This window comes from Mauremys mutica, chromosome 2 (genome assembly GCF_020497125.1).
Source record: "Mauremys mutica isolate MM-2020 ecotype Southern chromosome 2, ASM2049712v1, whole genome shotgun sequence".
Lineage (NCBI taxonomy): Eukaryota > Metazoa > Chordata > Testudines > Geoemydidae > Mauremys > Mauremys mutica.
In genome coordinates this window covers 99,396,244-99,409,661 of record NC_059073.1, presented here as the reverse complement: position 1 = coordinate 99,409,661, position 13,418 = coordinate 99,396,244, and the positions used below count along the sequence as shown (strand labels likewise).

At 45.6% G+C, this 13,418-nt stretch overlaps 1 protein-coding gene across 5 annotated transcripts in view; it reads left to right on the top strand.

The window, feature by feature from the left end:
* The window catches only part of RTTN (rotatin), a 175,401-nt gene that overhangs the window by 51,782 nt on the left and 110,201 nt on the right, over nucleotides 1–13,418 (top strand). For all 5 annotated transcript variants that reach the window (XM_045006473.1, XM_045006474.1, XM_045006472.1 and 2 more), the window contains 5 exons: nucleotides 1,526–1,625; nucleotides 2,774–2,862; nucleotides 4,767–4,884; nucleotides 5,344–5,440; nucleotides 6,651–6,719. In XM_045006473.1, the coding sequence (XP_044862408.1) occupies nucleotides 1,526–1,625; nucleotides 2,774–2,862; nucleotides 4,767–4,884; nucleotides 5,344–5,440; nucleotides 6,651–6,719 (473 nt within the window). The remainder of the gene's footprint in view (nucleotides 1–1,525; nucleotides 1,626–2,773; nucleotides 2,863–4,766; nucleotides 4,885–5,343; nucleotides 5,441–6,650; nucleotides 6,720–13,418) is intronic.

Below are 13,418 nucleotides of genomic sequence, written 5' to 3'. Positions count from 1 at the left end.
CACTCAAACAGCTGAAATCTTTTTTGCTCAGTTTCCAAAAAATATTCATATTGGGTAGTCTGTCTAGAAAATCTCAGCCCAAAAGATGAAAATTTTATGATGCAGATATGAACAATTGAAATGGGATTAGCAGAGAAACAACTACGTAACCTTTGGTAATAGTGGTAGGTAGTTCCTACTATAATTTTTAATAATACAGGCTGACATGAAAGCAAATATCAGAGGTCTCTTCATACTGTTATCTTGTCTTTAGCTGTGTTTTTTTTGCTTCAGGTTGAACAAAATTCCACAGACCCATGTTCTCATAGTCAGTCTCACAATCATGGAAGGAATTCCTGTAGAAAGTAACTTTGGCATAGAAGAATGCATGATTATCATATACAATAGCGCCCACTATGTGCTGGCTTCTTTTGAGACACTCAAGGAGTCTCTGCTTGGTAGAGCTAATAATGGAAGGATAAAGAGACAAGTAAACAGGTTAAGGGAAGGAGGAAAAACAGCAGGCCCTTAGGTAGGGGCAATATCTGCCGCAGAAGATATAGATAAGTGAATATCACACACTTTCTGGGAGGCCAACAGGTAAATGTATACCTTTTTGGTCACGTTACTGTATGTTGAAACTTGTTGAAAACAGCTTATTATCCCAGCTGCTTATGTTGTGCAGCCTCAACCTCAAATAACAGATGCTTATAATCCAGGATACGATAAGTGCAAGACAGTTCCATACCATACAAGCAAATCCTTCATCTATAATATAAGACAAAATCCAAGACTCTAGATTAGAAGTTCATGGTCTGCAGGAAACAGATGGAAACAAACAGCAACCAGTAAAATAAATCAAAATGTTAAACGAGTTCTGAAAGATGACATTCTTTTTCCAGCATAAAAATAATCTAGCCCCTCGGTTTGCCATAGATTTTAGATCTTACTTTTTTTTTAAAAATCAATCTGTATATGTTTAACTTAATTAACAGCTGACCTAAACACAAGCCATTTTACAGGTAGTCTTTTTTGGATTTAGCTACAACTATACTGCAATGAAATGTCAAGCATTTGCAGTTAGTTGAACATAGGATGTAGGACTATTGACCCTAGTTCCCTGCTATTTTAGGTAACTACGTCACATAATCATGAATATATGCACATAATAATAATGTACATTACTGCACTTGTTAATTACACACGAAAAATGAGTCTGAATATAAAGACTTTTTTGAAATTTCTGCATTTGCATACTTTAAAAACCAATGGGCATGATATGTTCTTTCCAATTGCTACATTCTGGAAATTGTTAATTTTTTGTTCCCCAAGAAATGCTTTAGAAGCTCAGTAAATCATACCATGGTCAATTCTGAGTGAATATATATATGCTGCTTGTAAGGATTTTTAGAATGGATCCTAGTCACATTTATTTATATATTTTTTTAATATTTCCTACACTTCGAGGGAATAAGAGGGCTAGTTTTCCTGTTTAACTAAGAGACATATATTATATGTATTTCTAAACATAGTTTTGTTTTAATAGGAAGAGACAGTGGAAAAACTATATGGTATTCTTACTTCTGACACCATTGATCTAGTTTTGAGAAAGTCTGCAGCAGAGCAGCTAGCTATAATTATGCAAGGTAAAGTGTTCTGGAAATATTGATTCATGTGCTGGTGAGCTGGTTTTCTGCTTGGAATGCTATTTTCAAATTTTAAATACATAACTTACCCTTATATTACCAGACCAATATTGCAAAACTGTCATGAAAATTTCATAGCCCAGGTTCAAAATTTACTTGCCTGCTCTTGTTATGCTTGAGAATGAGGGATGTAGATTTTATTCTCTCATCTGGGGGAAAAAAAGAATGGCTCAGCCTGGTGAGAGGGCAAGTATAATTCTGCAAAGTTAAGGTAAACCTAGTGATTGGTCTTTAAAATAGGGCTTTTTAGATTGTCCCAATCAACATGTCTTTTCCTTCCTTTTTTTTTTCCCTTGAACTTTATCACCTAATTTATTCTTGTTTATTAGAGATAATGATACTGCAAAATTCCTGCATTTCCATGCTAGTTATTTCTGCTTGTGTGGAAGAGACCATTCTCCTTAGCAAAGAGTAGGTTTTTTTTTTTCAGTGTCATTCTTGGCTGAGACTTCATAATCTAAAAAGTGACAGTCTAATTTGTAGACTGCAGTATTTTCTTCAAGTGGGTGAGGTCAGTCTTTAACTTGATTTGATTGTTACACTTGAAAACATGAGCAGTCACTGGAATAGTAGAGGCTTCTCTTATCCAAATGGTCTTGTATTCAGAGTATTTAATAAAATAATTCCAGGGGCTAGTATATGGAAGAGATTGGCAATGAGATACAGGATTTCACTTGAGGAATAATGGTAAAAATCATTCTCTGATGTCTACTATGTATTGAGAGAAAATGAGTTCGTGGTCTCTCTCACACTTAGTAGGCAGGCATCTGTATCTCCACAACTACCGTTGTGACTGGCATAGTTATCGGCAGCCTCATTCTTGAGGACAAGTATTGAATGGTTGTGTAAACCAAACTTCCTTGTGACCCCTTGAGAATAGGTGTAAGACATGTTGACAAGGCTTTGAGGAGGCTTGCATTGCTATTGCCTGTGCTGTACCTGTTCGGTGGATAGAGGGCTTTGGCATTCAGTGATGTAAAATTAGTACATCTCAAGAGCATTAAAATGGTGTGTGCTCCCACACAGGAAGTTAAATATAAAATTGATGTGGAACTAATGGCTTTTGCTAATACGTTTTTCTCTTACAGATACCAAAATGCATGATGTTGTGAAAAAATTGGGTCTGATAGATAAGTTATTTGTTTACTTTACTGAATGTGTACACCGAGATGGCAAGGTAAAAATAGTACCATGAGGTTTTTTTATAAATGTTGTTGTGGTAAAAGCAGTAGAACTTGGTATCTACCACTTTTTTTAAGCACAGTCTTTCAGTACATTAATTCCACTAATAACATGACCATCGAAGAACACAAGTATGTAATCTTCCTGTATCTTTGCTTTATTCACTTGGCTTTTGCTCATGGTAGGTTCTCTATTAACTTAATCCATATATGTAGTTAGTATAATTATCTAAATTGCGATGGAAGAATCCGCTGTCCCCATTAACACAGAAACATAGAAATGGTCTGGGAGAGACTACAAGAGGTCATCAAGTCCAGTCCTCTTTGGTGAGGCAGGACCAAGTAAGCCTAGACCATTCCTGACAAATTTTTGCCCAATCTGTTCTTAAAAACCTTCAGCAGTGGAGTCCACAAGCTACCTTGGAATCCTGTTCTTCAATTTAGTTACCCTTCTAGTTAGTTTTTCCTAATACTTAAACTAAATCTCCCTTGCTACACATTAGCCCATTGCTTCTTATCCTACATGGAGGACATGAAGAGGACATGAAGAACAGTTAATCTTGGTCCTCTTTATAATAGCCCTTAACATATCTTAAGACTGTTATCAGGTTCCCCTTCAGTCATCTTTTCTCAAGACTGAACATGTCCAGTTTTTTTAACCTTTTCTCAAAGGTCAAGTTTTCTAATACAGTAACTCCTCACTTAACATCCTAGTTATGTTCTTGAAAAATACAACTTTAAGCGAAACAATGTTAAGCAAATCCAATTTCCCCATAAGAATTAATGTAAATGGGGTATGGGGGGGGAATTAGGTTCCAGGAAAAAAAAATTCAACAGACAAAAGACATTAGATACATATATAGTATAAGTTTTAAATAATTTTAAACAAACAATTTAATACTGAACTCACCAATGATGATTGTGAAGCTTGGTAGAGGCAGGGGTGTAGCGGGTTTGGGCTGCGGGGGCTTGTCCTGCTCTGCCCGCCAGGCGCTCCTGCCGGGGAGCGGGGGGGGGGGAGGACCTTACAATGGAATATTGCAGGACTTGAAAGGAGTTTGTTCTCTAATAAGTCAGCGACCTAATAACAAAACAATGTTAACCGGGAAAATGTTAAGTGAGGAGTTACTGTACTTGCTATATTTTTTTGTTGCTCTCTGGACTCTCTTCAGTTTATCCACATCTTTTCTGAAGTGTGACACCCAGAACTGGACACAGTACTCTATCTGAGGACTCACTAGTGCCGAGTAGAGTGAAACAATTAACTCCTATGTCTTACAAACAACGCTCTTCTTGATGCACCCTAGAACGTTAGCCTTTTTCACAACTGGCCAAATTGTCCATATTTATTCTGCTCTTTACATTCTGAATGAGGCCTTGGTTCTGTTTCTGGCTAGTCCCCTGACACTCTAATCTTGGGCAAGTTACCTCACCTATCTCTTCTTCAGTTTTCCTGTCTGTAAATTTGGGATAACAGAGTGCAGCACAGCAGTGACTAAATTTTGAGATCTGCAGATGAAAAATGCCATAAAGTATAAAATATTATTTATACTTTATTTAATCAGAGCTATTTGGAAATCTTTCAAATATAGACAGGACTTTAATTTTGGTCTTTGAAGTGAACATTCGAAAAGGGGTGTGAGGTTAGAAGTCCAAAAAATATCTATTTACACCTGGGCGTAATTAAAAATTTCCCACTGAACTTGTTACAGCCAGTTAGGATGCACTCATTTCCAGATTCAGTCTGAGTTTTCTAGGTCTTGGTGCTTTTGGTCTTTTGAGAGGATAAATATTAGAAATGTCTACTAGTTGTAAATTAAGAATTTTCTCATGTACTTGACTATATAGTACTGCATATAGGGAGGCATCTACATTACCATATTTTTTTTCTCCCCTGCAGATCATGGAATGTATTGTGTTGCCATGCCTTACACTTCTACGAAAACTTGTATATGCTGATCCAGTTACACGCCTGTCATTAGCACAGCAGCCTTCTATCCTGCTAACGTTATTGAGAGGTGACTTTAAAAGGCTTTGAAGTGTCTTTGATGTACTGTAAATGGAAAGAAAATGTCTGAAGTGTGATTACATATTTACAAACTCTCCTCCCTCCCCCCAAAAAACAAACACCAAACTCTCTACTGACACAGGATCAATCTGTGGCTGCTTCAGATAGCATAACATTTTAAGAACAAATGGCTTACTGATTCAAGCCGTGAATCTGTTCCTGTTGAAGTTAGCACTCCTGTTAAGTTAAAAGGGCTCTTGTATGTATATATGACATGCGTCTGACGAAGTGGGTATTCACCCATGAAAGCTTATGCTCCAATACTTCTGTTAGTCTATAAGGTGCCACAGGACTCTTTGTCGCTTTTTACAGATCCAGACTAACACGGCTACCCCTCTGATACTTGTATGTATTGTTGACTACCAATGTTTTATTGAAGAATGTTTTAAATTTATCTTGTTTTGTTCAGTTTCCTTGATTTTCCGAGATGACTGTGCTGTTCTGACTGAAAGTGCAGCATTGCTTTGCCTTCTGTCGTTTGATGAAGTAGCAAGAAAAGAAATCTGGTAAGCTAAACTATAGTAATTTGATTATACCTCTCTACATTATCCTTTTGTATCAATATCTGGGATTTTCTGATGGCAGTAAGTGCATCAGCAACTCTTATTCAAAATTTCTACATTTCCAAATCTATAATTTTCCTGTTATGTTTTTGAGTTTGCACAAAATATTTATCCTACAATTAATATAGAGCCTGATCTAAAGCCTGTTGATATGAAGGGGTGTTTCTCTTTTGATGTCAGTGGACTTAGGTTTTAAAGGCCTCATCCAAAGGTCCTGATCCAGCTGTTGGATCCTTGCACTTACATTGAATAACTCCTGTAGAGTGATTTGCAAGATAGAGGCATAAGAAATTTTCGTTTAACCTCAACAGATTTTCTTTGTACATTTATTTCTAATGCATTAATGAAATGTATTTCATTTCTTACAATTTGATATATACTTAGTCATGTTTGTACAGTTCTTAACACAATAGGGCCAGAACCTGGCTGAGGCTTCTGGATTCTACAGCAATATAAATATTTCATAATAATTCTGTTGGTCTTAAATTATAATATTATTGTAAAAGCCCTTAGTGTTTATTTGCATACCTTTTCTGTAAATGCATTCCTCAATTATTTAAACAGTAAGCTCTGGGTCTACTTCATCTTTCTGGTCTCTTAAAATTTGAAAAAAGAATACTGGGATTCCATTTAAAAATATGTTTGTCTTTCCAAAATAAACAGTTGTATGTGCTTCATCACTCAAAACTTTGGAAAGAAAGTTAGTATTGTCTTCTTGCAGTTCATATGCTTGAAACTTATTGGAAAGAGTTGTTACTTTTATGTGAGGAAATACAGAATTAATTTGAACTGACCATATCACTTTAATATACTGCTGTAATGTTACCATACAGTAGACACGTACAACAGATATTGTAGATGTAAATATCAAAATATGTATGTCTTAAATTATAATATTATTGCAAAAGCCCTTATTATTTGTTTGCATAGTCTACAAACAAGTCAGTATTAACAAAATAATATTATATGAATATACTGTTTGTTCAGAAATATCCTGTGAAGAGCCAGAAAGGAATAAGGAAATAAAAAGATAGCTATCAGAATTATGAAGTCATGGAGCCTTAGTAGAAAAAGTAGGGTTTAAGTCAGGAAATAGCAGCTAAAGATTAATTTCAGTCTTGTACTACTGTGTAATGAATCTTTCTTTTTGCAGGTCCGATGCTGTATCCAGTAATTGTTCTAACCTACCTGCTTTCAGCTTGCCTGTAGCTATTGTCAGACGGTAAGCCTCTTTACAATTAACTTCATTTTTGTCTATATGCTGCCAACTGTTGGGGACGAATACGTTCCTGGGATAAAAAAATATAGATACAATAGAAACTCACTAATCTGTACATTTTGAAATTCACACAAAAGAATGGTGGTAACTGGGTCTTTCGAAAGAAAATTCTCAAAGTAAATTAAAATATATTTTGTGATGCATTAGCCTTACTATTCTGTTTTTTTCCATTTACTTGTTAATTTGCAGTAAGTTTCATAGTTAGGGTGACCAGGTGTCCTGATTTTATAGGGACAGTCCTGATATTTGGGGCTTTGCTTATATAGGCACTTATTACTCCCCACCTCCTGACCCAGTTTTTCACACTTGGTATCCGGTCACCCTATTCCTAGTCATCTATGTGGCTTCTGAAAATTGTGTTATAAAGAGCAATGGTACTGTGTGTTTTTGCCCAAGTGCTTATTTTATAGGTAAATCAATATGAAGCTTTTATATCAATGAGATTTTACTTAGTAGACATGAAAATTCTATTTGTTTCACTGAATTGATCTGAAATTTCTGATTTATTTTTTTATAACTTCAGCTCTACTCAAGCTGAAGGAATATTGTTTGCCATTGTGACCTGCAGATGACAGCAAACAAAAACTCTGATCCTGTAAACTCTTATGCAGGAGTTTAACCTACATGGGATAATCAGTGGGATTATTTACAAGCGCAAAGATAAGCATGGACATAATTGCAAGCAGGATTGGATCCTCAGATGCTAAACACTTGGAATTCTGAGTTATGTTAACGTTCTGCTCAGCTCTGTGTTTTACGTTTCCTGTAAAGTTGTCAGCTGCAAATACTGCAAAATACTGTTGGCTGCAGAAGTACTAGTGGCCCATTGTGGTAGGCACTATGCATTTAATGGATGCATGTGAAAGAAACATCTGTGCATCAAGGAGCTTACAGTCTAAGCCGGGGGTGGCCAACCGGAGCTGGAGAAGGAGCCAGAATTTACCAATGTACATTACCAAAGAGCCATAGTAATACGTCAGCAGCCCCGCCGATCAGCGCCTCCCCATCCCTCCCCACACCTCCCGATCAGCTGTTTCGTGGCATGCAGGAGGCTGGGGGTGTAGGGAGGAGCGAGGGCACAGCAGGCTCAGGGGAGGGGATGGGAAGCGGTGGAGTGAGGGCAGGGCCTGTGGCAGAGCCAGGAGTTGAGCATTGAGCACCCCTGTGTCACTGGAAAAGTTGGCACCTGTAGCTCCAGCCCCAGAGCCGGTGGCTATACAAGGAGCTGCATATTAACTTCTGAAGAGCCGCATGTGGCTCCGGAGCTACAGGTTGGTCCACCCCGATCTAAGCATATGATGAGAGGCAATAGATGGAGAAAAGCAAACTAGTGAGGGTTACAGTGAAGTGATTAAGTTCTTCTTCGAGTGATTGCTCATATCCATTCCAGTTAGGTGTGTGCGCACCACGTGCACTTTCGTCGGAAGACTTTTACCCTAGCAACCCCAGTGGGTCGGCTGAGTGCCCCCTGGAGTGGCGCCATAATGGCACCGCATATATACCTCAGCCGACCCACCCGACCCTCAGTTCCTTCTTACCGCCCGTGTCGGTCGTTGGAACAGCGGAGTGCAGCTTGTCTGACCTCCGCTTTCCTAGCTTCCTCATAGTTTTCTCTGTAAAAAATTGTACATAGTTCTTATTTTAGCTTAGGTTTTCTTGTTTTGATAGTTAAAATCAGTTTAGTGTAGATAGTTAGCGGGTTCGGGGGTTAGCCCCACCCGCACCCGGGACCGGAGCGTATGCCCGGCTCCCCGGGTTTCAAGCTGTGCTCGGCCTGCCGCAGGCCTATGCCTACAGGAGATCCTCATAGCTCCTGTTTAAAGTGCTTAGGAGAGTCGCACTTATCAACTAAGTGCCCAATTTACAAGGCTTTCAAGCCTCGCACTAAGAGGGAAAGAGACATTAGGCTGAAACAGCTCCTAATGGAGGCAGCCTTAACCCCTCCGGCCGCGGTACCGCCCGCTGCCCCGAAGGACTCTCGCAGCACCGCCACGGTGCCGGGCCACTCTGCGGTGCCACCGAAAACGCCATCGGCACCGAAACCGGCCCAAAGACGCTCTCTCTCGCCGAGGGCGAAGAAAGGAAAGGCCGCTGCCTCCACGGCACCGCCGGCTCCGAAGCCCCAGAGTGCGCCCTGTCCAGACCGCCCGGCACCAAAACCTGCCGCGGCACCGGTTCCTCTGCCGCAGACGCTTCTGCCGGCACCGGCGACTCCGGCCCCTGAGAGGCCGTCGAGCCCGGCACCTATAACCTCCCCGGCTCCGGCCGCGGTTGAGATGCCACTGCCATCGACTCCTGAGACCTTCGAGGCGGCACGGGACCTCATTGCGTTGACAGAACCGGTTGTGCCCCCGGCGCCGCCGGTGCGGGCGCCCCGCTACATGGGCAAGCCGTCCATGTTTAGGCCACCGGCTGGCACCGACTCTGACCGGCACCGAACCCGTTCCCGTTCTCGACGCCGATCCCGTTCCCGCTCTCGGCGCCGATCCCAATCTGGCCGTCGATCGCACCGCCGCTTGCAGTCCCGGCACCGCTCAACCACGCGGCACCGGTCGGACTCGCGGCACCGGTCGTTCTCTCGATCTCCGACCCGTCACTCCCGGCACTGATCAAGCTCTCGGTACCGATATGGCCGCCGCTACTCCCGGAGTCGCTCCTGGCACCGATCGTGGAGATCCCGCTCAACCTCCCGGCACCGCACCAGTCGCAGGTCCCATTCTCGCTCCTGCTCTTGGTACCGAGATGCCTCCCGGCACCGTTCACCACAAAGGCGGGAAATGAGATCTGTGGGCACTTCGGCGCAAGGCTTATCTGCTCCTCCTTGGCCCTCTCGACACGCTTTGGCCTCCTCACACGCCGACAGCTACTATGTCGATGACTACGACTCTCAGGTCCCTTCAGGAGTTTTCCGGCAATCCCATCCTGCAGACCAGGACCCAAATCAGTGGGGTTATTGGACTCCTTGGGCCTACCACCAAAGCCAAGGCCCTCCTGTGCCTCCTATGCGCACCGTATCGCATGAGCCACGCGTCCCAGAGGCTACCGTAAGCCGCCCCCCAGTTGACACTGAGGTACCATCCGGTGCAGACGAAGGGGCTCAGCCTGCCCAGGAACCTCTGGGGCAGGAACCTTTACAGGGGCCGGATGCTGACCAAGACGCCATTCTGCCCGGCACTTCTTCCTCCTCCTCTCCCCCAGATGAGGCGGTGGCAGGCTCGTCATCAGCGGGTCCCCCGCCAGTTGACTTAAGGGCGCACCAAGAGCTCCTTCGCAGGGTGGCACTGCGAATGGATCTCCAGGCTGAGGAGGTATCGGAAGTCAGTCATCCAATAGTGACCATTTTGTCCGCGGATGCTCCAACCCGCATAGCTCTTCCCTTCATAAGGACTATCCAGGCGAACGCTGATACCTTGTGGCAGACTCCGTCGTCTATTGCGCCCACAGCCCGAGGGGTGGAACGCAGATACATGGTCCCTTCCAGGGGATACGAACATTTGTATGTGCACCCTGCCCCCTCGTCCTTAGTAGTGCAGTCAGTCAACGACAAAGAGCGCAACGGCCAGCAGGGCCCGGCTCTTAAGTCAAAGGAGGCCAAGCGCATGGACTTGCTTGGTCGCAAGGTCTACTCTGCCAGTGCCCTACAGATCCGTGTGGCTAACCAGCAGGCCTTGCTCAGCTGCTACGGCCATGACACTTGGGCTGAGGTAGAAAAATATAAAGAGCTCCTGCCTCAGGATTCCCGACAGGAGTTTGCGGCCTTTGTAGAAGAAGGCAAAAAGGTAGCACGCACCTCCTTGCAGGCCTCCTTAGATGCGGCTGACTCGGCGGCACGTACTGTAGCCTCGGGCGTTACCATGCGCCGGATCTCTTGGCTTCAGAGTTCGACGCTTCCTCCTGAGGTTCAATATACCATTCAGGACTTTCCTTTTGATTCGAAGGAGCTCTTTTCAGAAAAGACAGACTCCAAGCTTCAAAATCTAAAGGACAACAGGGTTATCATCCGCACTTTGGGGATGCATACCCCGGCTACCCAGAGGCGTCCGTTCCGTCCCCAATTTAACCGCCCTTACTATATGCCTCGCTACAGGCAAGACTCTGGTCGGTGGCGGGGTCGTGGCGGCCGTGGGCGACGGCCTGGCAACCAACCGTCCCAAGGGCGAGCCCCCTCTAAACCACTGGGGCCTAAACCATCTTTTTGAAGATGCGCCCGGGGACGACATACCAGTTCTTCCTCCCAATTCCTCCCTGCTTTTTTCCAACCGCCTTTCCTATTTCCTCCCGGCGTGGGCCCGGCTGACCACCGATGCCTGGGTCCTGTGCACGGTGGAACGTGGTTACCAACTCCAATTCGTTTCACCTCCACCTTCCCACCCTCCTTCCCGGTCCCTCTTCAGGGACCCCTCTCACGAGCAACTCCTCTCACAAGAGGTGCACTCGCTCCTAGCCATCGGAGCGGTCGAGAAGATTCCGGACGCGAAACGGGGCAAGGGGTTTTATTCCCGTTATTTTTTGATCCCCAAGTCCAAAGGAGGCCTTCGACCCATTCTCGACCTGCGAGGACTCAACGCATACATGCTGAAGTTGAAGTTCCGCATGGTATCCCTCGGGGTCATTATCCCTACTTTGGATCCAGGAGACTGGTATGCCGCCCTCGATATGAAGGACGCTTATTTTCATATCGCCATCTTCCCACCGCACAGACGCTTCCTCCGTTTCACAATCGCTCACCTACACTTCCAGTTTGCGGTACTCCCCTTCGGCCTCTCCACGGCCCCAAGGGTGTTCACAAAGTGCATGGCCGTTGTCGCCGCCCACCTCCGTCGACGCGGCATCTCCGTTTTTCCCTACCTGGACGACTGGCTCATCAGGGGGGACTCGCAGGCCACGGTCCAGCAACATGTCACAGAGATCAAGGACTTACTCACGCGCCTAGGCCTACTTCTCAACATAGAGAAGTCCACCTTAGTTCCAACTCAGAGGTTGGATTTTATTGGCGCGACCCTGGACTCCTCTCTAGCCAGAGCCTTCCTTCCGCAGGTCCGGTTCCAGGCCCTTACGCAGCTAATCCGCGACCTTCAGGCCTCTCGCATGACCTCGGCCCGTGCTTGCCTCCGCCTCCTCGGTCATATGGCGGCTTGCACACACGTTACCCCGTTTGCCAGGCTCCGCCTCCGCCCGCTTCAGCTGTGGCTCCATTCCAGGTACCGCCCACACAGGGACCCCCTGGATACCATACTCACCATCCCAGCGGGTGTCCTTCAATCCCTGGATTGGTGGCTGACCCCGTCCAACGTATGTGCGGGCGTCCCATTCCAGGCTCCTCAACCTTCCCTGTCTCTGACAACGGACGCCTCGTCCCTTGGATGGGGAGTCCATCTCGGCGATCTTCAGACTCAAGGTCTTTGGTCGCTGCAGGAATTAAACATGCACATCAACGTCAGGGAGCTCCAGGCAGTACGCCTGGCCTGCCGAGCGTTCCAGACTCGCCTCCACGGCCGTTGTGTCTCGGTCTTTACGGACAACACAACGGCCATGTACTATATCAACAAGCAAGGCGGGACCCGCTCATCCCCCCTCTGCGACGAGGCGATGCTACTGTGGGAATTCTGCATAGCCCACTCGATACATCTAGTAGCGTCGTTCCTTCCTGGCGTCAAGAACACCATCGCGGATCGCCTGAACAGGTCCTTTCTCTGCCACGAGTGGTCGCTGAGAGCAGACATCGCTCATGCCATTTTCCGACAGTGGGGATTTCCCCACGTAGACTTGTTTGTGTCCTGATTGAACCGCAAATGCCAAAAGTTTTGCTCCTTTCAAGGCCTGGCACCGGGCTCTCTGTCGGACGCCTTTCTCCTTCCATGGACTTGTCACCTGTTCTACGCCTTTCCGCCGTTTCCCCTCATACACAAGGTCCTGCTGAAGCTCCGACGGGACAAGGCACGTCTCATCTTAATTGCGCCAGCGTGGCCCAGGCAACACTGGTTCACCACGCTGCTCCGTCTCTCCGTAGCCAGCCCAATTCCTCTACCGCTTCACCCAGATCTAATAACACAAGATCACGGCACTCTCCGTCACCCGGACCTGCCGGCCCTCCACCTCACAGCGTGGCTCCTCAGTGGCTAGACCAGACGGAGTTGCGCTGCTCTGCTCCCGTGCAGCACGTTTTATTGAGCAGCAGAAAACCTTCCACTCGATCTACCTACCTGGCCAAGTGGAAGCGCTTCGCTTGCTGGGCTCAAGCGCGTGACGCTATTCCTTCGGAACTCCCGCTTCCGATGGTCCTGGACTATCTCTGGTCGCTAAAACAACAAGGTCTTGCGCTGTCCTCCATCAAAGTACACTTAGCGGCCATCTCCGCTTTCCACCCCGGTGAGGGGGGATATACGCTGTTCTCTCACCCGCTGACTACTCGCTTCAGAAAGGGCCTTGATCGTCTCTACCCCCAGGTTCGTCATCCGACTCCCACCTGGGACCTCAATCTGGTCCTCAACAGGCTCATGTCTCCGCCCTTCGAGCCGCTGGCCACCTGCTCCTTGCTGTACCTCTCATGGAAGACGGTTTTTCTCGTGGCTATCACATCCGCCAGACGAGTCTCTGAGCTCAAGGCGCTCATGGCGGACCCGCCATACACCGTTTTCCATA